The following is a 26564-nucleotide window of genomic DNA, read 5'->3' on the forward strand; positions in this document are numbered from 1 at the left end:
CTCTCTAGGAGTCTGGGGAGGGCGAAAATGGCCTTCCCCACCACCCCAGGAGATCCTCCAGAGGCCAAAAACGGCCCGTTTGCCGACTTCCAGTCCCACCTCCGGGGGCCTCCAGGGGGCTGGGGAAGACCATTTTCATTCTCCCCAGGCTCCTAGAGAGGCTCTGGAGCCTGGGGAGAGCAAAAAACAGGCCTTCCCCACCCCCACAGGCCCTCTGGAGGCAGGAAACAGCCTGTTTCCCTACTTACAGGTGGCCCAGAAGGCCCAAAAATCGGAGCTGAGCTCGCGTGCCCACCAATATGGCTCCGCATGCCACCTGTGGCACGCGTGCCATAGGTTCGCCATCACGGATCTAGGCCAATTAAGGCCAACTTCTTGCAAAGGCCAGGAATTCAAATTAAAATACAGGTAGTCCTCAGCTGATGGCCCCAAGCGATCCCCAAATTTCCACTGCCACGCAAGACTGTTGTTGTTAAGTGAGTTTTGCCCCATTTTATTAACTTTTTGCCATGGTTGTTAAGCGAATCATTCGGCCATTAACCGAAACTGGCTTCCCTCATTGTTGGAAGCTAGCTATGAAGGTTACAAATGGTTATTACATAATCCTGGGATGCTGCCACCGTCATAAATACCGGTCAGTTGCCAAGCATCTGAATTTTGGTAAGTGTGAAACTCTAACCCTAACCCATAAGTCATACATTTGCAGTACTGTCGAAACTTCGAATGGTCACTAAACGAATGGTTGTAAGTCGAGGACGATCTGTACTTTCCCAACCTCTCCACCATCTCTCAGAGTTGCTTACCTCAAAGCCATCGGGTGCCTGTCCTTCCTGTCCCGGGAACGACGCCGTCATTCCCAGAAATCCAAACATTTTGTCCACCATGTCCGAATCGTTCACAGGTTCATTCCGAGCCTTCTCCATCTTCTGCAGAAGTTCCTTCTTCCGACGAGCTTCCTCTTTCTCTTTGATCTCCCTTTCCGCGTCTTCTCGAGCCAGTTGGGCTAGCCGCACCTAGAAAGAACAACAACGAGGAAAGATTCACAGAAAAACAGAATTATAGACTTTGGAGGTCTTCCTGCCCAAGACCAAGGACACCCTATATCCGTGATGACGAACCTATGGCACGGGGAGCCATATCGGTGGGGGCGCGTGCGTTGCCCTAGCTTAGTTCCAGCAGGCACAGCTGATTTTCGGGCCTTCCGGTCTCACCGGAAGTCGGCAAATGAGCCATTTCCTCCAGAGGGCCTCTGGTGGGGTAGGGAAGGCTGTTTTCACTCTCCCCAGGCTCCAAGAAAGTCTCTGGTGCCTGGGGAGGGCAAAAAACAGGCCTACTGGGCCCACCGTGCCATCACGTGCTAAAAGTGGGGGAGCACGGGGGAGGGGTCGCACACGCATGCATGGGGGGGTGCATTGGATTATGGGTGTGGGCAGGCATGCGTATGACGCCCCGTGCTCCCGCCCACTTTTGGCACGCGACGGCAAAAAGGTTAGCCATCACTGCTCTATACGATTCTGGACAAATGGCTCTCTTATCTCTTCTTAAGAACCTCCAATAATGAAGCACCCATCATAAGAATCTATGATTCTGTGACCTCCAAGGTCCCTTCCGACCTAGGAATCTATGATTCTGTGACCTCCAAGGTCCCTTCCAACCCTAGGAATCTATGATTCTGTGACCTCCAAGGTCCCTTCCAACTCTTGGAATCTATGATTCTATGACCTCCAAGGTCCCTTCCAACCCTAGGAATCTATGATTCTATGACCTCAAGGTCCCTTCCAACTCTTGGAATCTATGATTCTATGACCTCCAAGGTCCCTTCCAACTCTTGGAATCTATGATTCTATGACCTCCAAGGTCCCTTCCAACCCTAGGAATCTATGATTCTATGACTTCCAAGGTCCCTTCCAACTCTTGAAATCTATTATTCTGTGACCTGTAAGGTCCCTTCCAACCCTAGGAATCTATGATTCTGTGACCTCCAAGGTTCCTTCCAATCCTAGGAATCTATGATTCTGTGACCTCCAAGGTCCCTTCCAACCCTAGGAATCTATGATTCTATGACCTCCAAGGTCCCTTCCAACCCTAGGAATCTATCATTCTATGACCTCCAAGGTCCCTTCCAAACCTAAGAATCTATAACTCTATGACCTCCAACGTTCCCTTCCACCCCCAAGAGTCTATGAACTTACTTGATGTTTCTTTTCTGCTTCCTCCTTGGCTTTCTTCGCACTCATTTCCTTCCTCAGCCGTTCCTCTTCCAGCAGACGTAATTTTTCTGCTTCCAGCCGTCGGTAATACTACGGAAAGAAACGCAATATTCGAGATATTTGATTGTGAATGTATTAACAGCGGCTAGAATTGTGTTTGCTAAAAACTGGAAAAATGAGGACATACCAACGCAAGATGAAGTTATTAAGAAAATCATGGAATGTGCTGAAATGAGCAAATTGACATTCGAAATCAGAGAACAGGAAGACAAACCATATTACACGATATGGGATTTATTTTATCAATGGCTCGATAATCAGACATGGAAACGAAATACGAGAGAGGAAATGAATGCCACAATATAATACAGGAAAATATTTTTTATGGGATGAAAAGGCCATTGTTAAATAAAAAGAAAAAAAAATGAGAACAATGATATAAAGATATAGTATATTAGATGGATAATATGAGAAATTAGAAAATTAGTAAATAATGAATATGGGATGAAGCACAAAAGATTTGTAACCGATCGACACACCGCAATGGATGATGGATGTTTTATGTTTTGTTTAAAAATAAAAAATAATAAAAAATTTTAAAAAAGAAAGAAACGCAATATTAGCACTAGGCCTGTGATGGTGAACTATGGCATGTGTTCCAGAGGTGGCACACATTGTCCTCTCTGTGGGCACACGCACTGTTGCCAGCTCCTCTTCCGGGTTCTGGTGCGCGCATGTACGCCGGCCAGCTGGTCTTCACGCCGGAACCCGGAAGAACAGCTGCCCGGAAGAATGGCGCACATGTGCCCCAGCCAGCTGCTGCCTTCCGGAATTCCAATGCTCCTGTTTTGGCACTCGGTGCCGAAAAGGTTAGCCATCACTGCATCAGGCAATCCATGGATTTATTTTACCAACCGGCCTCTCATGTTTGCTGAGGTGCATGTAAATGAAATGGTTGAATGGTTGAAGTTAGGGATAAACGAGATGGAGTCTGGAGATGTGCAAAGTGCATTTGTTGTTATTATTATTATGATTTTTAATAGTTTCTCTGGCTATAGAATACAAAGGAAAATCAAAATAATAGGGAGGAAAAAGAAAGGAGGGAAAGTGTAGGGCAAAAGGAATATCTTTTTTTTGTACATACTTCGATGTTTTAATGTTTTTGATGGTTGTAATGTTTGTTTCTGTTTTTACTGTTTTGAAAGTTTTGATTGTAATGCGTGTTTTGAATTGTGAGCTGCCCAGAATCAAATAAATAGGAAAAAAAGAAAGAAAAGAGCCTTGGTAGTACAGTGGTCTAAAGCACCCTGTTATTAAGACCAGCTGCCTGCAATTACTGCAGGTTCGAATCTCGCCAAGGCTCAAGGTGGACTCAGCCTTCCATCCTTTCTAAGGTAGGTAAATTGAGGATCCAGATTGTGGGGGCAATAAGCTGACTTTGTATAAAATATACAAAAGTATGAAGGCTATTGCTTAGCGCATTGTAAGCCGCCCTGAGTCCCCAGAGAAGGGCGGCATATAAATCAAATTAAAAAAAAATAAAATAAAAAATAAAATAAAAAAGCACTGACCTCCGATTCTTTTTAGCGCAAGTAACATAAGATAATAACATTTACAGCCTCAACTTTTTACTTCTACATAATAATATACACTAGCCACGCCTATAACAACAATCCTATCTAATCAGCAAAACCCACTCTGGACAAATGGCGATTTGCGATTGTGTTGACATGCAGAAAACAACACATATGTATACCTGCCCTTTGTGCCCAGATCAGTGCATACGTAAGCACAACAGAACACAATTAATGTTGCTAGTTTCTGGGCAAGATCTGTTTCATGTGTACATCTTTTAATCTTCTATTTAATAGTTCAATTTTTATGTCATATAGCAGTGACGGCTAACCTTTTTGCCATCGCGTGCCAGGAAGGCGGGAGGCGGGGGAGGTTTGAGCATGCGTGGGCCCACACCCATAATTCTATGTGCCCGACCACGCACATGCGAGTGTGGCCCCCTTCCCCCCCCCACTCGTGGCATGCGATGGCCCGGTAGGCCCATTTTTTCCTTTCTCACCTAGCTCCAGATCCTCTCTATGCATCTGGGGAGGGCACCCCTCCCCACCTCCTCGGAGGCAGGAAGTTGGGAAGTTTTGGGCCTCCGAGGGGGTGGGGAAGGCTGTTTTCGCCCTCCCCAGATGCATAGAGAGGATCTGGAGCCAGGGAGAAGGAAAAACAGGCCTTCCCCCCCTCCCTCAGGCCCTCTTCTGGTGGGCCCAAAAGGACCAAAAATCAGCAGACGGAGCTGAGCTGGCGTGCCAGGCAACATGGCTCTGCGTGCCACCTGTGGCACGTGTGCCATAGGTTCGCCATCACAGTCATATAGCATGCCTTATTTTAACTGTGATGCTTCTAACACAAATGAACAAACAGCAAAACTCAAAATCAAAGTTTCATTATTATTTTTTTTCACCTCAAGCACAAGGTCCAGAAACGGTTTCCAAGTTAGAAGTGTTCGTTTGTTTTTTTACTAAAACAGTCAGTTTTAGCCATTTAGTTTCTGGGCAAGATGCGTTTAATTTGTACATCTTTTAATCTTCTATTTTATCGTTTAATTTTCGTGTCGTATAGCATGCCTTATTTTAATACTGACATGAATAAACAAACAGCAATGCCCAAAATCAAAGTTTCATTTTTTTCCCCCCACCTCAAGCACAAAGTCCAGAAATGGTTTCCAAGTGGAAACAAAGTTAAATGTGTTCTTTTCTTTTGACTAAAACAGTCAAATTTAGTCATCTCCTAACGCCAACAGTTTTTCCAGCCAGTTGTGACATTTTTATCAGCTACCCAGTCCTTCCCTAGGATCTAGGATAGGCAGACGTTGTTAAAAAAAGTCTCCTTGTAGGATGTCAGCTTTCCGACCAAGAAACGATTCCCACTCTGGACCTTGTTGGACCTTTGAGGGTTCTGCGTGCGAGACTTACCTCCCCCTTCAGCCGTTTATAGAGCCGCCGGGCAATCATCCCTCGTCCGTAGGCCTGGATGGTGAAGACCGCCCAAAGACGATGACGGAAAGCGCGACGCACCAAGAAGCCCCGGCACCTGGCCTGGAATTCGATGATACGCTGGCGAGCCATGTGGTACTGCCGGTGGAGTTTGCGGGAACGGTAGAGCGCTTGGAGCCTCAGGAAGCCGATTCTCATCTGGAATCAGGAATCACGAAGGACCGATTACAAAAGGGAGGGAGGCAGATTTGTGAACATGTGAAATTGGGTTATCTCTGTGCAGGGACATAATAATTATAGTAGAATAGGTAGAATTACTGGGACATCATAATAACTTGATGTTGGTGTTTCTGTAAGAATTGCTTTGCTAAAAAGTGGAATTGCCTCGGCCATTTGCTCCTACCAGCGATCTCACTTTCTGTTATCTTGTTTTTCTGTAAAACTCTGAGCCTGGTACCTCTGTTGCTAAGCTCTCAGCCCTCCTGTTCCTTGCTGCACAGCCAATGCCAGGTTACAAGGAAGGCATGGGCCAGGGTGCCAGAATTGGGTATTCTGAAGGTATAAAAGCACGCAAGGTGTGGCTATTCCTCACATTGTATCTGTATCTTGGTTTGTATGGATGGATGTAGGTTTGGTTCTGTAACCCAACGAGACAGACACAGACTTCAGAGGATAATTAGAACTGCAGAAAAAACAATGGCTACCAACCTTTCTTCCATTGAGGACCTGTATACTGCACGAGTCAAAAAGAGGGCTGGGAAAATATTTACAAACCCCTCACATCCTGGACATAAACTGTTTCAATTCCTACCCTCAAAATGACGCTATAGAGCACCGCACACCAGAACAACTGGACACAAGGACAGTTTTTTCCCGAACTCCTCCATCACTCTGCTCAACAAATAATTCCCCCAACACTGTCAAACTATTTACTAATTCTGCACTACTATTAATCTTCTCATCGTTCCCACCATCCATCTCCTCCCACTTAGGACTGTATGACTGTAACCTTGTTGCTGGTATCCTTAAGATTTATATTTTAAAGATTTATATGATGTTTGTGTATCTATATTTTTCTTGACTGTACACCGCCTTGAGTCCTACGGGAGAAAGGCGGTATAGAAATATAATAAATAAATAAATAAATAAATAAATAAATAAATAAATAAATAAATAAATATCGACTGTTTCCTAATAGGATTTGATTCGGAGGTGGGTTTCAGCAGGTTCTGACCAGTTCTGGAGAACCGGTAGCGGAAATTTTGAGTAGTTCGGAGAACCGGTAATAAAAATTCTGACTGGCCCCGACCCCCATCTATTCTCTGCCAGCTGATTGGGAGGAAATGGGGGTTTTGCAGTATCCTTCCCCTGGAGTGGGGTGGGAATGGAGATTTTACAGTATCCTTCCCCTGCCACGCCCACCAAGCCACGCCCACCAAATCCTGCCGCAGATGTAGATTATATCCAATCTGAGCCTTGGTAGCACAGTGGACTAAAGCACTGTTATTAACATCTGCTGCTTGCAATTACTGCAAGTTCAAATCTCCCCAGGCTCAAGGTTGACTCAGCCTTCCATCCTTTCTAAGGTAGGTAAATTGAGGACCCAGTTTGTGGGGGCAATAAGCTGACTTTGTATAAATATACAAAAGGATGAAGGCTATTGCTTAACGCATTGTAAGCCGCCCTGAGTCTCCGGAGAAGGGCGGCATATAAATTAAAGCAAAATAAAAATAAAATAAAATAAATATCCGGTTTGCGGTATTAACATCCGAAGGTGGCCAAAGATAGCACCTCGGCAACATTCAGACATACTTACAGCCTCGTAATTTCGTCGGCAATTGTGGCCTCTCCAATTCCGTTGGATCATGAGCGCCGCATTCCTCACTTTCAAGAAATGAGATCTGGAAAGAAAAATCGTAATATCTGTTTGATGCGTTTGTCCTTGGAGAGGGTCTTTATCCACTCTGCTTCCTGCTTAGCAACCAAACACTTCACTCCCTCACGAACGGATGACGTTACCTACACTGGGAAGGAAAGGTCTGCAGGAAAACAAACCCAGCTCAAGAGAAGATCAAAAATCCAATCATAAATGGATTGTCTTTTAAAGGGGGGAAAAATGACAACGTAGGCACTGACATCAGCGTTGTTGAGTCAATTCGTGAATTGCGGAATCAAAGTTTGTTTGGTTACGGATCACAAGCATTCAGAAGAAGGCGGTTAAAAATTAGCCACGATTGCATGATCAAAAGCTGGTCTGTTTTTACACCCGTTGCACAGACAATGCACCTAAAAGAGTGCAAAGCTTCAAGTTCACGACTTGGCTTTTTAAACACCTTTCCTTGCTCGCTGCAAATTTTGAACTTTTCTTCTCGTTGCAATCGCAGAGAAAAAAATTCACCGAAGCTGCTTCTTGTTAATGAGCTCTTGTCCTCAAAATACAGTCATTCAGCGAGTTAAAAATGTCAACATTTCAAAGGTCATTTTGGCAGGTCCTCAAATTATGTATGTAAAGTACCGTGTAGTCCTCGACTTACGACCACAACGGAGCCCCACATTTCTGCGGCTGAGAGAGAGAGTTGTTAAAGGGGGGGGTCTTGCCCCGTTTTACGACCTTTCTTGACACCGTTGTTAAGTGAATCGCTGCAGACGTGAAGTCAGTAACACGGTGGTAAAGTGAATCTGGCTTTCCCCACGGCCAGAAAGTCGCAAAACGGGATCACGTGGACCCCGAGACACCGTCATAAATATGAGTCAGTTGACAAGCCTCCGAATTTTGATCATATGACCCTGGGGATGCTGCAACGGTCATAAGTGTGAAAAACGGTCACAAGCCGGTTTATTTTTTTTAGTGCCGTTTTAACTTTGGTCACTAAACGAACGACTGCAAGTCGAGAACTAACTGCAGTTGTCCATTAGCATAGTGCCGTGATGGCAAACGTATGGCATGCGTGCCACAGGTGGCACATAGAGCCATATCTGTGGACACGCAAGCATTGTCCTAGCTCAGCTCCAGAGTGAGCCAGCCAGCTGATTTTTCGGGCCTTCAGGCCGACTGGAAGTCGGCAAATAGGCCGTTTCTGGCCTCCAGAGGATCTCCGGGGCTGGGGGAGGCTGTTTTTGCCCTCCCCAGGCTCCAAGAAAGTCTCTGGAGCCTGGGAAGGGCGAAAAATGGGCCTAGTGGGCCCACCGATAACCTTATTGCCGTCGCGTGCCGAAAGCAGGGGCAGCGAGGAAGGGGTTTTGTGCGCATGCGCGGGGGGGGCATTGAATTATGGGTGTGGCCACATGGGCACGCAACCCCCCCGCACTTCCCCCGCTTTTGACACGCGACAGCAAAAAGGTTAGCCATCACCGGCCTAGTGTGTTGTCCAGCCACTTTCCACAAAACTGTAATTTTTTTTCTTCTTCTTAGTGGATTCTTGTTTTTCTGAATTCAGGAAGAATGTCTTATCAGAAACTTCAACTAGGACAAAGTTGACTTCCTTCCCAGACTCCCAAATCCTCTCCAAACATACTTCAGACCAAAATTAGAATTTTTTTTTCCCCATTGCTGTTTTGAGAAGGACATATCGCCCACCGCTCCCTTTCCCTCAAACAGGCCGAATACAGGTAGTCCTCAAATCACGACCACAATAGAGGCCCAAATTTCCGTCGCCAAGCAAAACAGTCTTTAGGTGACATTTGCCCTATTTTTACGACCTTACTTGCCACGGTTGTTAAGTGAATTCTCTTGCCGTTGTTAAGTGAATCTGGCTTCCCCATTGACTTGGCTTGTCAGAAGGTCGCAAAAGGGGATTGTGTGGACCGCGGGACGCTGCAACCGTCATAAATATGAATCAATTGAATCAGGTGTCTGAATTTCGATCGAGTGACCCACAGGAACGGTGCAATGATCGTATCAGTGTAAAAAACGGTCATAAGTCACTTTTTGCAGTGTCGTCGTAACTTCAAACGGTCACTAAATGAACTGTTGTAAGTCGAGGATCACCTGTAGCCCTGAGATTGGTTATCATAACAGAAATCTTGCAAGTCTGTTTCTGCTTGACTTCTTCCCCCTTTTCTGCAGTGAGATGGGGAAGTTTCTAACCAGGCGGTGTCCAAATATTATCTGAGTAATAGAATCACAGAAGGGACCTTATGGGTCATCTAGTCCAACCCCCTGCCGAAGACCCTACACCATTTCTGACCGATGGCAGTCCAGTCTCTTCTTGAAAGCCTCCAGTGATGAAGCTCCCACAACTTCTGAAGGCAACTTCTCTTCCATGGGTTGATTGGTCTCACTGTCAGAAAATTCCTCCTTATTACCAGGGTGAATCTCTCCTTGATCAGTTTCCATCCATTGCTTCTTCTCCTGCCTTCAGGTGCTTTGGAGAATAGTTTGACCCCCTTCCTCCTCTCTGTGGCAGCCCCTCAAATATTGGAAGATGCTCTCCTGTCTCCCCTGGTCCTTCTCTTCCCTAGACTAGCCATGTCTTCTGTCCATCTATGGTTCATTCAGATGTCTTTCTTTCTTTTTCTTTCTTTCTTTCTTTCTTTCTTTCTTTCTTTCTTTCTTTCTTTCTTTCTTTTCTTTCTTTCTTTCTCTCTCTCTCTCTTTCTTTCCCTCCCTTCCACCTTCCTTCCCTCCCTCCCTCCCTCTCTCCTTCCTTCCTTCCTTCCTTTTGCTTTGGAAAATAGCTTGACCCCCTTCCTCCTCTCTGTGGCAGCCCCTCAAATATTGGAAGACTGCTCTCCTGTCTCCCCTGGTCCTTCTCTTCACTAGACTAGCCATGTCTTCTGTCCATCTATGGTTCATTCAGATGTCTTTCTTTCTTTTTCTTTTTCTTTCTTTCTTTCTTTCTTTCTTTCTTTCTTTCTTTCTTTCTTTCTTTTCTTTCTTTCTCTCTCTCTCTCTTTCTTTCCCTCCCTTCCACCTTCCTTCCCTCCCTCCCTCTCTCCTTCCTTCCTTCCTTCCTTTTGCTTTGGAAAATAGCTTGACCCCCTTCCTCCTCTCTGTGGCAGCCCCTCAAATATTGGAAGATGCTCTCCTGTCTCCCCTGGTCCTTCACTTCACTAGACTAGCCATGCCCAGTTCCTGCAACCGTTCATCGTATGTTTTAGCCTCCAGTCCCTTCATCATCCTGGTTGCTCTTCTCTGCACTCTTTCTAGAGTCTTAACATCCTTTTTTATAGTGTGGTGACCAAAACTGGATGCAGTACTCTAGGTGTAGCCTTACTAAGGCTTTACAGAGTGGTATTAGTACCTGCCTTGATCTTGATTGAATCCCTCTGTTAATGCAATTTAGGATCGTGTTGGCTTTTTTGGCTGCAGCTGCATACTACTGGCTCATATTTAGCTGGTTGTCCACTACGACTCCAAGATCCATCTCACAGCTACTGCTAGTAAGCCTGGTTTCACCCAGTCTATATGTGCACTTTAGGTTTTTTTGCCTAAGTGTAAGAAAGTTCAATCTCTTCTTAAAAATCCACAGAGGAACCTGAATACAATTTCAAGGTCAGTAGCGTTGCCAATTTCTAAAATCATGTTTAACTTATCCATGACGCATAGAAGAAAGGAAATCTTGGAAGGTTTCCTTGGGAATACAAAACTTTTCCCACCACGGTCACAATTTAATAATAAAAGAGCCTTGGTGGCGCAGCAGACTAAAGCGCTGTTAAGTAGCACCAGCTGCCTGCAATTACTGCAAGTTCGAATCTCACCAGGCTCAAGGTTGACTCAGCCTTCCATCCTTCCGAGGTAGGTAAAATGAGGACCCGGATTGTGGGGGCAATAAACTGACTTTGTATAAAAAAGAACACCGCTTTGGGGGGGGGCAAAAGCCCTACTAAGCAGGTATATACAAAAGTATGAAGGCTATTGCTTAACGCATTGTAAGCCGCCCTGAGTCTCCGGAGAAGGGCGGCATATAAATCGAACTAATAAATAAATAAATAAATTCCCAGATTACATTTCACACCAAGAAATATTAGCCCAACCTGTACCAACCTGTCTTTAAATCCACGAACTACTTTCTGAATAAGGATAACCTTGTCGGTAATGGCTTTGTCCCGTTCAATTTCTAACAGCATATCATGGTGATCCTGGAAAACATAAATTATATATATATTAGGGTTAGGGTTAATTAGGATTAGATCCTGGCTGAATGGCAGCAAAGAAGGGCTTGAAGTCATCACACGCACACAAAAAAATCATTTTATATTCCGAAATCAGAGAGAGATGAAAAAGAGACCTCTCAGGCAGTCCTCGACTTACGGCCAAAACTGAGCTCCAAAATTTCCGTTGCTCAGCAAGGAAGTTGTTAAGTGAGTTTTGCCCCATTTTATTACAGTATTTAGAACTAAGGAGAAATTTCCTGACAGTGAGAACAATTAACCGGTGGAACGACTTGCCTGCAGAAGTTGTGAATGCTCCAGTTTTTAAGAAGATATTGGATAACCCTTTGTCTGAAACGGTGTAGGGTTTCCTGTCTAAGCAGGGGGTTGGACTAGAAGACCTCCAAGGTCCCTTCCAACTTTGTTATGCTATTCTATTCTATTCTATTCTATTCTATTCTATTCTAGTCTAGTCTAGTCTAGTCTAGTCTAGTCTAGTCTAGTCTAGTCTAGTCTAGTCTAGTCTAGTCTATTTCAGCTCTTAAGGGAGTCACTGCAGTTGTTAAATGAATCATGAGGTCGTTAAGTGAGTCTGATTTCTTCCACTTGGCTTGTCGGAAGCCAGCTTGAATGGTTAGTTTAGTTTAGTTTAGTTTAGTTTTTATTAAATTTATATACTGCCCTACTCCCGAAAGACTCAGGGCGGTGAACAGGCACAAAATAAAATACATAGATACAGAAGTTAGAAACATAATTAAAACCAGATTAAATAATTTAGCCCGAGACAATTAAAAACCCCAATAATTTAAAACAGATTAAAATTTCGATTTAAAAGAATTTTAAAACAGGGGAGAAAATTAGGCCAGGCCGGCTTGCTGGAATAGGAGGGTCTTAAGAGCACAGTGGAAAGTGCGCAGATCCGGGATCCTCCGTATCTCCGTATTACATTGCAACCGTCATAAAAACGAGTCAGTTGTCAAGAGCCCGAATTTTGATCCCGTGACTATGGGGATGCTGGTCATAAGTGTGAAAAAACGGTAATAAATCACCTTTTTCAGTGTTGTTGTTACTTCAAACAGTCACTAAATGAACTGTTATAAGTCGAGGACGATCTGTACCCTAGAGATTTCTATGGCTTACTAAAGCATCGACAAATTTATTTGCATAATTACAGGTAGTCCTCGATTTATGACAACAATGGAACCCAAAATTTATGTTGCTAAGTGAGAAATTTGTTAAGGGAGTTTTGCCCCATTTTACGACTTTTCTCGCCACATTTGTTAAGTGAATCACTGCAGTTCTTAAAAGTAATAACCTAGTCATTAAGTGAATCTGGGTTCCCCCGTGAACTTTGCTTGTAGGAAGGTCACAAAAGGGGATCACGTGACCCCGGGATATGACAACCGTCATAAGTATGAACCAGTTGCCAAGCATCTGGATTTTGATCACATGACCAGGGGTCGTGTGATCTTACGGCCACAATGGTCGTAAGTGTGAACAACGGTTATAAATCGCTTTTTCAGTGTCCTTGTAACTTTAGATGGTCACTAAATGAATTGTTGTAAGTTGAGGACTACCTGTACAGGATTTCTCAACCTTTGTTGTAGGTTAAAAGACTACCTGTATTTGCAGTAATTTGTTTTTCCTGGCCTGTCTGGGGAAGTCTGTAGTTGATTCCAAGAATGAATTAAGTTCTTGGAATCAACCATGGAATTTCCCAAGCAGTCGAGGGGGAAAAAAATCACTGCAAATAATATGCAAATACCAACATTGATAAGGAGAATATTTGTCGCTCAGGGCTGAACTGTGGGATAGAATAAAATAGAATAGAATAGAATAGAATAGAATAGAATAGAATAGAATAGAATAGAACAGAATAGAATAGAATAGAATAGAATAGAATAGAATAGAATAGAATAGAACAGAATAGAATATAGAGAAGGGAAGGGAAGGGAAGGGAAGGGAAGGGAAGGGAAGGGAAGGGAAGAGAAGAGAAGAGAAGAGAAGAGAAGAGAAGAGAAGAGAAGAGAAGAGAAGAGAAGAGACTACAGAATGAATAGAATAGAAAAGAACAGAACAGAACAGAACAGAATAGAATATAGAGAATGAAAGGGAAGGGAAGAGAAGAGAAGGGAAGGGAAGGGAAGGGAAGGGAAGGGAAGGGAAGGGAGGAGAGGAGAGGAGAGGAGAGGAGAGGAGAGGAGAGGAGAGGAGAAGAGAAGAGAAGAGACTACAGAATGAATAGAATAGAATAGAATAGAATAGAATAGAATAGAATAGAATAGAATAGAATAGAATAGAATAACAGAGTTGGAAGGGACCTTGGAGGTCTTCTAGTCCAACCCCCTGCTCAGGCAGGAAACCCTGCACCACTTCAGACAAATGGCTGTCCAGTCTCTTCTTAAAATCTTCCAGTGATGGAGCAACCATAACCTCTGGTGGCAAGTAGTTCCACAGACTAATTGTCCTAACTGTCAGGAAATTTCTCCTTAAATTCTAGTTTGCTTCTCTCCTTGATGAGTTTCCATCCGTGGCTGAACTGAGTCTCCTTATTCTTAAGGCATGAAAAAAAAAAAAACTGAATTTCAAAAAGAAATTGTTCTTTATTTAAAGCTTGAAAACTGTTCTCCTTGTCTTGTCCTCATGGCTGCAAATAAAATCCCCTGTTTTCCGGATGTGAGCCAACTATCTGAGTAGTAGACCTTTTCAAGCTGCAGATTTCCAAACTTCCTGCTCACACAACTGGACAATACTTGATAACACTTTCTGGACAGGGAGAACTTTCCACAGCTGAACACGAGATAAAGGAAGGATTTTACAATTAAGCAACAGGTTGGACTGTAGAATGGAATGGAATGGAATGGAATGGAATGGAATAGCATAGCATAGCATAGCATAGCATAGCATAGCATAGCATAGCATAGCATGGAATGGAATGGAATGGAATGGAATGGAATGGAATAGCATAGCATAGCATAGCATAGCATAGAATAGAATAGAATAGAATAGAATAGAATAGAATGGAATGGAATGGAATAGCATAGCATAGCATAGCATAGCATAGCATAGAATAGAATAGAATAGAATAGAATAGAATAGAATAGAATGGAATGGAATGGAATGGAATGGAATGGAATAGCATAGCATAGCATAGCATAGCATAGCATAGCATAGCATAGCATAGCATAGAATAGAATAGAATAGAATAGAATAGAATAGAATAGAAAAGAATAGAATAGCATGGAATGGCATGGAATAGAATGGAATGGAATGGAATGGAATGGCCTAGAATGGAATGGAATGGAATGGAATGGAATAGCATAGCATAGCATAGCATAGCATAGCACAGCACAGCATAGCATAGCATAGCATAGAAAAGAATAGAATAGCATGGAATGGAATGGAATGGAATGGAATGGAATGGCATAGCATAGCATAGCATAGCATAGCATAGCATAGCATAGCATAGAATAGAATAGAATAGAATAGAATAGAATAGAATAGAATGGAATGGAATGGAATGGAATGGAATGGAATGGAATAGCATAGCATAGCATAGCATAGCATAGCATAGCATAGCATAGCATAGCATAGCATAGCATAGAATAGAATAGAATAGAATAGAATAGAATAGAATAGCATAGCATAGCATAGAATGGAATGGAATGGAATGGAATGGAATAGCATAGCATAGCATAGCATAGCATAGCATAGCATAGCATAGCATAGCATAGCATAGAATAGAATAGAATAGAAAAGAATAGAATAGAATAGAATAGAATAGCATGGAATGGCATGGAATAGAATGGAATGGAATGGAATGGCCTAGAATGGAATGGCATGGAATAGAATGGAATGGAATGGAATGGCCTAGAATGGAATGGAATAGCATAGCATAGCATAGCATAGCATAGCATAGCATAGCATAGCATTAGAATAGAAAAGAATAGAATAGCATGGAATGGCATGGAATGGAATGGAATGGAATAGCATAGAATGGAATGAAATGGAATGGAATGGAATGGAATAGCATAGCATAGCATAGCATAGCATAGCATAGCATAGCATAGCATAGCATAGCATGGAATGGAATGGAATGGAATGGAATGGAATGGAATGGAATGGAATGGAATAGCATAGCATAGCATAGCATAGCATAGAATAGAATAGAATAGTAAAGAAAAGAAAAGAATAGAATAGCATAGAATAGAATGGAATGGAATGGAATGGAATGGAATAGAATAGAATAGAATAGAATAGAATAGAATAGAATAGAATAGAATAGAATAGAATAGAATAGAATAGAATTAATGGAATGGAATGGAATGGAATGGAATGGAATGGAATGGAATGGAATAGAATATAATACAATGGCATGGCATGGCATGGCATGGCATGGCATGGCATAGAATAGAATAGAATAAAATAGAAGCTGGAAGGGACCCTGGAGGTCTTCTAGTCCAGCCCTCTGTTCAAGCAGAATACTTGAACATGAGATAAAGGAGGGATTTCAAAATGAAACAACAGATTGGACTGCAACTGGAATGGATTAAACCAACTTTTGTTTTTTCAGCCTTGAAAGGCGAGGTCTCCAATTCTAGCCTTTTGCACCCCCCTAGAAAGGCTCTGGAGCCTGGGGAGAGCGAAAAATGGGCCTCCCCCCCTTCCCCGGAGGCTCTCCGGAGGCCGGAAACAGCCTCTTTCCCGACTTCCTGTGGGCCCAGAAGGCCCGAAAACCAGCTGGCCGGCATACGTGCATGCGTGCCGGAGCTGAGCTCGGGTGCCCACCGATATGCTCTACGTGCCACCTGTGACACGCATGCCATAGGTTCGCCATTATGGGTATAGGGCCTCAGCAGGGGGTTTCAATTCCCGGCGCTACAGGTTCGCTACCGATTTGCATGCGCAAAGCATTTTTGATGACATCTGGGGGGAAGGGCGGAGCTTCCTAACCAATTCCCCCGAACTGGGGTGAACTGGTAGCAACCCACTACTGGGTTGGACTAGAAGACCTCTAAGGTCCCCTCCAACTCTGTTATTCAGGGGCCACTGGCTCTTCTTTCCCCAGGGATTGTCCTCTTCTGCTTCCTGAAAACTCCATCTGATTTTAAAATAATCTGCCAAGTGCCAACATACCTTTAGGAAGATTTTTGTCTTGCCGATCTGCCAGTCGTCGTCTTTGCCCAGCACGGCTTCCGCGATGCGCTGGCATGTTCCATGCAGATCTCCCTAGAAAGAAACGAGTCAACAGATTTCAAAGCTTGCACACCAAGAGGGAGGAGAGTTGACTAGATGACCCCTGGGGGTCCCTTCCCGCAGTATGAATCTGCGAGCGCGTAGGTCTCATCCTCGATTTACAACCTCAGCCAGGGGTTAGAATTTGTGTTGCTAAGCGAGGCGGTGGGTAAATGAATTGCGCCCAATTTTATAACCCCTTTTTTAAAAAAAGGTCATTAAGCGAACCACTGTGGTCGTTGAGTGAATCACATGAACATGAAGCGAATCTGCCTTCCCTCGTAGTCCCGGAACTGCCTTTTGAGCAATATTTTGGTCAAAATCTGGTGTTTGTTTCTGATTTCCATGAAAAAACAAACATACCAGGGAAGGGTTCTAAAAATTTTTATTACCAGTTCTATGGGTGTGGCTTATTTTGTGGGTGTGGCTTGGCGGCGGTTAATGTGACTGGGTGGGCATGGCCAACTTTTTTTTTTTTTACTTTTAAAAGCATTTTTTTCTACAACCTTAAGAGGTTGCAGAAAAAAATGCTTTTAGACGCCTCTGATGATCAGGCAACTCAGCTGGGATCGCCAGAGGCTTTTAAAGGCATTTTTTTCCTACAACCTCTTCAGCCCGAAGAGGTTGCAGAAAAAAATGCTTTTAAAAGCCTCTGACGATCCCAGCTGAGCTGCGCGATCATCAGAGATTTTTTTTTTTTACTTTTAAAAGCATTTTTTCGGCCGAAGAGGTTGTAGAAAAAATGCTTTTAGAAGCCTCTGACGATCCCAGCTGAGCCGCGCGATCATCAGAGGCTTTTTTTTTTACTTTTAAAAGCATTTTTTTGGCTGAAGAGGTTGTAGAAAAAATGCTTTTAAAAGCCTCTGACGATCCCAGCTGAGCCGCGCGATCATCAGAGGCTTTTTTTTTTACTTTTAAAAGCATTTTTTTGGCTGAAGAGCTTGTAGAAAAAATGCTTTTAGAAGCCTCTGACGATCCCAGCTGAGCCACGCGATCATCAGAGGCTTTTTTTTTTTTACTTTTAAAAGCATTTTTTCGGCCAAAGAGGTTGTAGAAAAGAAAAAATGCTTTTAAAAGTAAAAAAAAAAAAAAAAAAAAAGCCTCTGATGAGGTGGGCGGGGTAAGCGATCGGCGATCGGGCTGGGGACCGGTTCAGGGGCGTGGCTAGCCAATGTTATTATCAGTTCTCCGAACTACTACAAATTTTTTACTACCGGTTCTTGCGAACTGGTGCGAACCAGGACCAACCCATCACTGAAACATACATACATACTTTATACAGAGGGTTTATTTCAATGATCTGTTTATACCTATTTTATTTGCTCATTCAAATATTATATGATGTATAACAACAATCAGCACGACTTACAACCATAATTGCCCTCTCAATTACGGTCGTAAGTAGAGGACTACCTGGGTTTTAGTACTTAAAAAGCACTTACAGGGTGACTCTCGCAAGTGCAGGTAGTCCTCGACTTACAACAGCTCACTTAGCGACCGTTTGAAGTTTCAATGCTACTGAAAAAAGGTAGGGCGAAAAGACTTAGGGCCGTTTTTCGCACTTATGACGGTTGCAGCGTCCCCAGGGTCACGTGATCAAAATTTCAGAGGTTTGGCAACAGGTTCGTATTTATGACGGTCGTAGTGTTTGAGACCTTCTGACAAGCAAAGTCAAGGGGGAAGCCAGATTCACTTAACAACAACCCTGTGACTAACTTAACAACTGCAGTGATTCGCTTAACGACGGTGGCAAGAAAAGTTGTAAAATGGAGCAAAACTGACTTAACATCTGTCTCGTTTAGCAATGGAAATTTGGGGCTCAATTGTGGTCGTAAGTCGAGGACTACCTGTAATGATTGCTGGCAAGGAATTGTGGTTTTGTTTAAATATGATTATTCGTCTTTACCTGCTTGTAGGCGGGTTTCACCCCAGGCATGAGGACTCGATATCTGTCGACAAATTCCACAAAGGTGTATCGGATCGGATAGCCAGCCCTGCGGATTCGGATGGTTTCCATCATCCCGGAATATCTCAGCTGACGGACGCAGAGTTCCCGGTCAAATAACTTCAAAGAGAAAAAGTGGCTTTTAATTTCTCAAGATTACTTAGGAAGGAACTTCTAATGTAGCGTTTCTCAGTTTTAAGATGTGTGGACTTCAACTCCCAGAATTCCACAGCCAGTTCAGGGAATCCCAGAGAATTCTGGGAATTGCAGTCCACACTTGATGGCTAGGAAATTCTGGGAGTTGAAGTCCTCAGCACTTAAAAGTTCCCAAGGTTGAGAAATATTGCAGAATTCTGGGAGTTGTAGTTTATGGGGAATTCTGAGAGTTGAAATCCTCAGAACTGAAAGTTGCCAAGGTTGAGAAATATTGGAGAATTCTGGGAGTTGTAGTTTATACATGCTGGCTGTAGAATTCTGGGAGTTGAAGTCCTCAGCACTTAAAAGTTCCCAAGGTTGAGAAACATCAGAGAATTCTGGGAGTTGTAGTTTATATATGTTATCTGGGGAATTCTGGGAGTTGAAGTCCTCAGCACTTAAAAGTTCCCAAGGTTGAGAAACATCAGGGAATTCTGGGAGTTGTAGTTTATATATGTTATCTGGGGAATTCTGGGAGTTGAAGTCCTCAGAACTGAAAGATGCCAAGGTTGAGAAACGTCAGAGAATTCTGGGAGTTGTAGTTTATATATATGCTATCTGGGGAATTCTGGGAATTGAAATCCTCAGAACTGTGTGTTGCCAAGGTTGAGAAACATCAGGGAATTCTGGGAGTTGTAGTTTATATATGTTATCTGGGGAATTCTGGGAATTGAAATCCTCAGAACTGAAAGTTGCCAAGGTTGAGAAATGTCAGGGAATTCTGGGAGTTGTAGTTTATATATATGCTATCTGGGGAATTCCTCAGAGCTTAAAGCTGTCAAGCTTGACAAACACCAATCTAATCCAACCCCCACTCCCCAAGGCAGGAATCTGAGACCCCAGATATCCAATTTTGGCTGCACTACCTCCAAGGATGGAGCACCCACAACTTCAGGTGGCAGGCTGTTCCGCTGATCAATAGATCTCACGGTCAGGAAATTCCTCCTTATTTTGAATTTGGATCTCCTTCTTCCCCTCGTACATTCTCGCCCTACCTCCGGCATCACGGGGGAATCAATCCACTCCGTCTTCTCTGGGATAGCCTTTAAGCTTTGAGAAGACTATTATGGGGTGTCTCTCCCATCCTTCTCTTCTTTAGGCTAAACTCACACAACCCTTGAAGAAGTCCTGATAAAATTAGCCCCCGATTCTCCCAAGTGATCTGACGAAAATGTAGTTTACAAAGATTAAAACCTCTTGTTGGCCCAAGAGTGATGGCCACATAGAACAATTTCAACTTAAGGGAATGAAGGAACTAAAACAGGGATCTCTAAAATTTAAGACTTGTGGACTTCAGCTCCCAGAAATCCTCAGACAGTCAAATTAATTCACAAGGCCAATTCTACTTTAATTGGTAATGAGTTTTAATTGGGCCAAATTTATATATCTTTTAATTATTTTTTAATATTTGTCCTGCATGTTTTTTAATTTTGGCTGTACACCGCCCTGAGTCCTCAGGGAGAAGGGCGGTATAGAAATTCAATAATAAATAAATAAATAAATAAATAAAATATCTTTTTGGCTCCATTCACTGCCTCCAATCAGGGGTGAAATCAGGCAGGTTCGGACAGGTTCTGGAGAACCGGCAAATACCACCTCTGGCTGGCCCCAGGAGTGGGGAGGGAATGGGGATTTTGCAGTATCCTTTCCCTGGAGTGGAGTGGGAATGGAGATTTTGCAGTATCTTTTTCCTGCCACGCCCACCAAGCCATGCCCACCAAGCCTCGCCCACAAAACCAGTAGTAAAAAAATTTGGATTTCACCACTGCCTCCAATAATTCCTTTTAAAATAACTTTCCCCACTGCACTTGTACCAAAAGCAATATGTACCGAGAAGATTCACTTTCAGGAAAAAAAATACACAGGCACCTAAATAATAATAATAATAATAATAATAATAATAATAATAATAATAATAATAATAATAATAATAAAAAACAACCTCTGTTTCCTTTGTATTAACACAGAGTGATATACAGTAATGGCCAAAATTGTGGAAATCTTTTGGGAAAAGTGTATTTTCTAAAACTAGCTAATAACACCACTTTTTAGAAGATATATTTACCAATAATGAAATTCAGCTGCCTTTAACCAGCATGTATACTTAATGTGAATAGAGAGGTTCACTCAAAGTTTATTCAGAGTTCATAGATTTGATCTGACTTTATGTTATCTGACTTGGTATGATTATTTCTTTTATTCACCTTATTTCTTATTGGCTATAATTACCACAGAGTAGTACTTAAAATTATATATCAATGGAAAGATAATTGAATCAAGAATGTAATGCAATAACTTTGATGAAGGATTTGCTTTTGGAATAGCAGTTATCGTATAAAGAAGAAAAGTGAAACACTTAGAAAAAACGAGATATACAAAAATGATCACCATAGAAAAAATGAGATATGCAAAAACTATCACCATGTCAGTTAATCCTTAGTTGGGTAACCTTTAGCATAAATGATGGCCTTACGTCTTCCCATGGAGTGAACCAAGTCTTTGAGTTCTGCAGCTGTTCCAATGGGAAACCAAGATGGAATAATGGCTTCTATTAACTGGGTTTTATTGCTGTGTCGCTTCTGACTAACAAGTTTCTTTAGTCAGCTCCATAGATTTTCCATTCGGTTAAGGTCTGGGCTATTCCCAGGCCATTCCAGCAGTGGAATAGGATTATCTTGAAACTCCAGAAAAAAAGTGGTGTTCTTAGCCATCAAACCTCAAAAATACACTTTTCCCAAAAGGTTCCCACAATTTTGGCCACTGCTGCATCCCTTCCGTGCAATGTCATTCTGTGAGAAACAGATATTTTCCACTCTTTATTTTGGTTTCCTGAAACTCTGCTTCCTGCCCTTCTTAGCACTTGCTCACAGAAGTTTCATCATTTCCAAAGTATTGTTTTGGCTTTAGTTTTTACTGACCCGGCCAATTTCTTATTTCACGGTCAAAGGCCCTGCAGGATGGAAATTATGGATGTTGCAATCCAACATAGAAGTACCGGTAGGTGGGGGAAATTGGTGGGCTTAATCCAGAGGTGCAATTTATTTATTTTATTCAATTTGTATACCGCCCTTCTCCTAGTGGACTCAGGGCGGTGCACAGCCAGAACTAAAACACATACCAATACAAAATTTAAAATTTTTAAAAGAATTACATGACTTTGGCCCAGAATTTAAAACATTCAAACTAAAACCCATTGACAATTTAAAAAGCTATTTAGAAGCAATTGGGAAGGGGAATGACAGCCCTTTTATGATGTGGACTTCAACTCCCAGAATTCCTGAGAGTTGAAGTCCACAAGTGGTAAGGGGCTTCCCACAGCTCCCCACCTCTGCAGTAGATAATAAAGAAATCACCTGTTGACAAATTTCAAATCTAGGCTGCATATCTACAGGCAACCACTAGATGGCAGTAAAGAGAGAGAGAGAGAAAACTATCTCTCTTTGCTGCCCTCTTTGGTCATTTGAATTTTTGCAGCTCATCCTTTAGATGCTTGCTAAAAGATATTCTGCTCCTAAGGAGGAACATTTCCCCCCTCCCAGGAAAACACACACAAAATTTATCTCAATACACCATCGCTAAATCTCTCTTATGAGTTCCGAATAACAGACTCCCAATTCTCCAGTCTCTTCTAAAGTTTGGGAGAAGTGTGTTGCCCAAAGTTGCTTTGGGTGAGATGGTGGCTAGGTAAATTTGATTGATTAGTAAGTGCAATAAATAAATAAATAAATAAATACGCGGAATGGATCTCATTGGCTGTTTTACAGAAAAGAGAGGGAGGGAAGAAAGAAGGGAGGGGATAATGGAAGGAAGGAAAACAGAGAGGATGGAAGGATGGACGGGAAGGAAAAAGAAAGAGAAAAGGGGAAGGGAAAAAAGGATAGAAGAAAGAGGAGAGTGGGGAAAGGAAAGGAAAGGAAAGGAAAGGGTGTGAGAGTAAATGAAAGGAAAAGAAAGGGAGAGAGTAAATGAAAGGAAGGGAGGGCGGGGGAAAGGAAAGGAAAGGAAAAGGGGAAAGGAAAGGAAATGAGAGTAAACGAAAGGAAGGAGGGGGAATTGAAAGGAAAGGAAAGGAAAGGGAGTGAGAGTAAATGAAAGGAAGAGAGGGAGGGGGAAAGGAAAGGAAAGGAAAAGGGGAAAGGGGAAAGGAAAGGGAGTGAGAGTAAACGAAAGGAAGGAGGGGGAAAGGAAAGGAAAGGAAAGGAAAGGAAAGGGAGTGAGAGTAAATGAAAGGAAAAGAAAGGGAGAGAGTAAATGAAAGGAAGGGAGGGGGAAAGGAAAGGAAAGGAAAGGAAGGGAGGGAGGGGGAAAGGAAAGGAAAGGAAAAGGGGAAAGGGGAAAGGGGAAAGGGGAAAGGAAAGGGAGTGAGAGTAAACGAAAGGAAGGAGGGGGAAAGGAAAGGAAAGGAAAGGAAAGGAAAGGAAGGGAGGGAGGGGGAAAGAAAAGGAAAGGAAAAGGGGGAAGGGGAAAAGGGAGGAGAGGAGAGGAAAGGAGAGAGGGCAAAAGAAAGAATGAAATGAAGGGAAGGGAGAGGGAAAAGGGAGAGTGAGAAGGGAGAAGGGGGAAAAGGAAAGGAGAAAGGAGAAAAGGAAGGGAGGGGAAACCCAAACCACAGAAAATCAAACACGTAACATTTGAGTACAGCTGTCAAGAGGACTCGCCGCCAGGAACAGATCCATGATCCCCAACCAACCTCGGCTCACCCCTCATCCCTCATTCGGACCCTCTTCCCAGAAGACCCCTCTGAGCTGGCTCCGTCCCCCCCCCACACCTCTCCCCACTCACCATGGGCCTCTTGTACTCGTTGGGCTTGATGCACCGGACGAAGAAGGGCTGGCAGACCCCCAGCGTCCGCATCAGGAGCTCCAGCGAGCGCTTGAACTGGCTGCTGAGCGTCGGGGACCGTTTCCTGGTCTCTGCCCCCTGGAGAAAGAGCAGGATCGGGCACGGATCAATGTCAGGAAATGAAAAGATAACACCAGCAGCGGCTGAACATTTCCCCCCTCGGCCAGCCCAGCCGGGGGGGGGGGAGGCCCAGAAGTGTTCCCAACACAGGAAATTTCTCCAGCCCTGCTTGGGGTCCCGTTTTTTCCCAGGGTGGCTGCAATGCTTGCCAGCTGAAGGAAGAAGGGGAAAAAAAAAAAACCCCAACTTATTCTGTGGCTCTTTATTTTAATTTAATTTAGTTTACCTGGAGGTTGCCAAAGATATTTCTGAAACTTTGACTATTTAAGTGGGCCTTTTAAGGATGGGAGAGAAAAAAACCATGTGGTTTTTTGGCGCTTGGTAGTCTTAGAGCAGTGATGGCTAACCTTTTTGCCATCACGTGCCAGGAAGGAGAAGGCGGGGGAGGTTCGTGTGCACGCATGCCCACACCCATAATTCTATGTGCCCCGCCCCGCCGCTGTGCACGCGACCCCCCCTCTACTTGCTCCTGGCACGTGATGGCCCAGTAGGCCCGTTTTTCTTTCTCACCTGGCTCCAGATCCTCTCTATGCATCTGGGGAGGGCGAAAACAGCCTTCCCTATCCCTCGGAGGCCCTCCGGAGGCCCAAAATGGCCCATTTTCCATGTTTCGGTTGGATAGGAAGTGATTTTTTTGCTGTCCCCAGCCTCCAGAGACTCCTAGAGAGGCTCAGAACTGAGCTGGCCTGCCAGGTGATATGGCTCCGCGTGCCACCTGTGGCACATGTGCCATAGGCTTACGATCACGGTCTTAGAGCTTGGTTGTTTTCTGGCAGACATTTGGGTTACCCGAATAGGTCACATCATCCGTGGGAGGAGGAGGAGGAGCTGTGAGGTCCTTAGTGCTCTTTGAGATGGGTTTTCTTGCAGGCGTTTCATGACCCAACTAGGTACCATCATCAGTGCTAGAAGGGGAAGGTGCTTGCAAGGAGGAGGAGGAGGAAGAGGAGGAGGAGGAGGAAGAGGAGGAGGAGGAGGAAGAGGAAGACTGTGGGGTCCTTAGAGCTCTCTGAACTTGGTTATTTTCTTCCAGATGTCTCATTACCCAGCTAGGTACCATCATCAGTGCTAGAAGGGGAAGGTGCTTGCAAAGAGGAGGAGGAGGAGGAGGAGGAGAAGGAGGAGGAGCTGTGAGGTCCTTAGTGCTCATTGAGATGGGTTTTCTTGCAGGCGTTTCATGGCCCAACTAGATACCATCATCAGTGGTACAAGGGGAAGGTGCTTGCAAAAAGGAGGAGGAGGAGGAAGACTGTGGGGTCCTTAGAGCTCTCTGAACTTGGTTATTTTCTTCCAGATGTCTCATTACCCAATTAGGTACCATCATCAGTGCTAGAAGGGGAAGGTGCTTGCAAAGAGGAGGAGGAGGAGGAGGAGGAAGAGGATTGTGGGGTCCTAGGTGATCTCTGAACTTGTTTGTTTTCTTTCAGATGTTTCATTACCCAACTAGGTACCATCATCAGTGCTAGAAGGGGAAGGTGCTTGCAAAGAGGAGGAGGAGGAGGAGGAGGAGGAGGAGGAGGAGGAGGAGGAGGAGGAGGAGGAGGAGGAGGAGGAGGAGGAGAAGGAGGAGGAGCTGTGAGGTCCTTAGTGCTCTTTGAGATGGGTTTTCTTGCAGGCGTTTCATGACCCAACTAGGTACCATCATCAGTGGTACAAGGGGAAGGTGCTTGCAAAGAGGAGGAGGAGGAGGAAGAGGATTGCGGGGTCCTAGGTGATCTCTGAACTTGTTTGTTTTCTTCCAGATGTTTCATTACCCAACTAGGTACCATCATCAGTGCTAGAAGGGGAAGGTGCTTGCAAAGAGGAGGAGGAGGAGGAGGAGGAGGAGGAGGAGGAGGAGGAGGAGGAGGAGGAGGAGGAGGAGGAGGAGGAGGAGGAGGAGGAGAAGGAGGAGGAGCTGTGAGGTCCTTAGTGCTCTTTGAGATGGGTTTTCTTGCAGGCGTTTCATGACCCAACTAGGTACCATCATCAGTGGTACAAGGGGAAGGTGCTTGCAAAGAGGAGGAGGAGGAGGAGGAGGAGGAGGAGGAGGAAGAGGAGGAGGAGGAGGAGGAGGAGGAGGAGGAGGAGGAGGAGGAGGAGGAGGAGGAGGAGGAGGAGAGAGGAGGATTGTGGGGTCCTAAGTGATCTCTGAACTTGGTTGTTTTCTTCCAGATGTCTCATTACCCAACTAGGTAACATCATCAGTGCTAGAAGGGGAAGGTGCTTGCAAAGAGGAGGAGGAGGAGGAGGAGGAGGAGGAGGAGGAGGAGGAGGAGGAGGAGGAGGAGGAGGAGCTGTGAGGTCCTTAGTGCTCTTTGAGATGGGTTTTCTTGCAGGCGTTTCATGACCCAACTAGGTACCAACATCAGTGCTAGAAGGGGAAGGTGCTTGCAAAGAGGAGGAGGAGGGGGAGGAGGAGGAGGAGGAGGAGGAGGAGGAGGAGGAGGAGGAGGAGGAGGAGGAGGAGGAGGAGGAGGAGGAGGAGGAGGAGGAAGAGGATTATGGGGTCCTTGGTGCTTTCTGAACTTAGCTGTTTTCTTGCAGACCTTTCATTACCCAACTAGGTAACATCATCAGTGCTAGAAGGGAGGGGGGGTTTGGGGAGAGGAGGAAGAGGAGGCACGTGGCATCCTTGGTGCTCTCTGAGCTGCGTTGTTTTCTCGCAGACGTTTCCTTACCCAACTAAATAACACCATCGGTTCTTTCCTCGAGAAGAACCGGAAAAAAAATGGGCAAAGCCAAACCACCACCCCAGGGAAGATTTGCAGAACTGATTTTACCTTCAAAGTGGAGGCTGGCGACTGGGCAAATGTAGAAGACGGACAGCCACAGAGAAACTACAGAGGAGAAGAAAGGGAAAATGAAACCACCAAGAAAAACACGAGAGAGAGAGAGAATAGAGGAGAAAATTAAAAAGTGAGCAGGAAGAATCGGGATTTC

General features: G+C 44.2%; 1 protein-coding gene across 5 annotated transcripts in view; it reads right to left on the bottom strand.

The window, feature by feature from the left end:
* The window catches only part of MYO7A (myosin VIIA), a 113689-nt gene that overhangs the window by 43414 nt on the left and 43711 nt on the right, over nucleotides 1–26564 (bottom strand). For 3 of the 5 annotated variants that reach the window (XM_087895745.1, XM_087895742.1, XM_087895741.1), the window contains 9 exons: nucleotides 26405–26461; nucleotides 23463–23600; nucleotides 18447–18605; nucleotides 16442–16534; nucleotides 11199–11293; nucleotides 7029–7113; nucleotides 5192–5410; nucleotides 2193–2300; nucleotides 804–1013 (listed from right to left, as the gene is read on the bottom strand). In XM_087895745.1, the coding sequence (XP_087751871.1) occupies nucleotides 804–1013; nucleotides 2193–2300; nucleotides 5192–5410; nucleotides 7029–7113; nucleotides 11199–11293; nucleotides 16442–16534; nucleotides 18447–18605; nucleotides 23463–23600; nucleotides 26405–26461 (1164 nt within the window). The remainder of the gene's footprint in view (nucleotides 1–803; nucleotides 1014–2192; nucleotides 2301–5191; nucleotides 5411–7028; nucleotides 7114–11198; nucleotides 11294–16441; nucleotides 16535–18446; nucleotides 18606–23462; nucleotides 23601–26404; nucleotides 26462–26564) is intronic. The other 2 variants (XM_087895744.1, XM_087895743.1) reach the window with 1 other exon arrangement.

This window comes from Pantherophis guttatus, chromosome 5, assembly GCF_059756535.1.
Source record: "Pantherophis guttatus breed Tessera chromosome 5, ASM5975653v1, whole genome shotgun sequence".
In the NCBI taxonomy this organism is placed as follows: Eukaryota; Metazoa; Chordata; class Lepidosauria; order Squamata; family Colubridae; genus Pantherophis; species Pantherophis guttatus.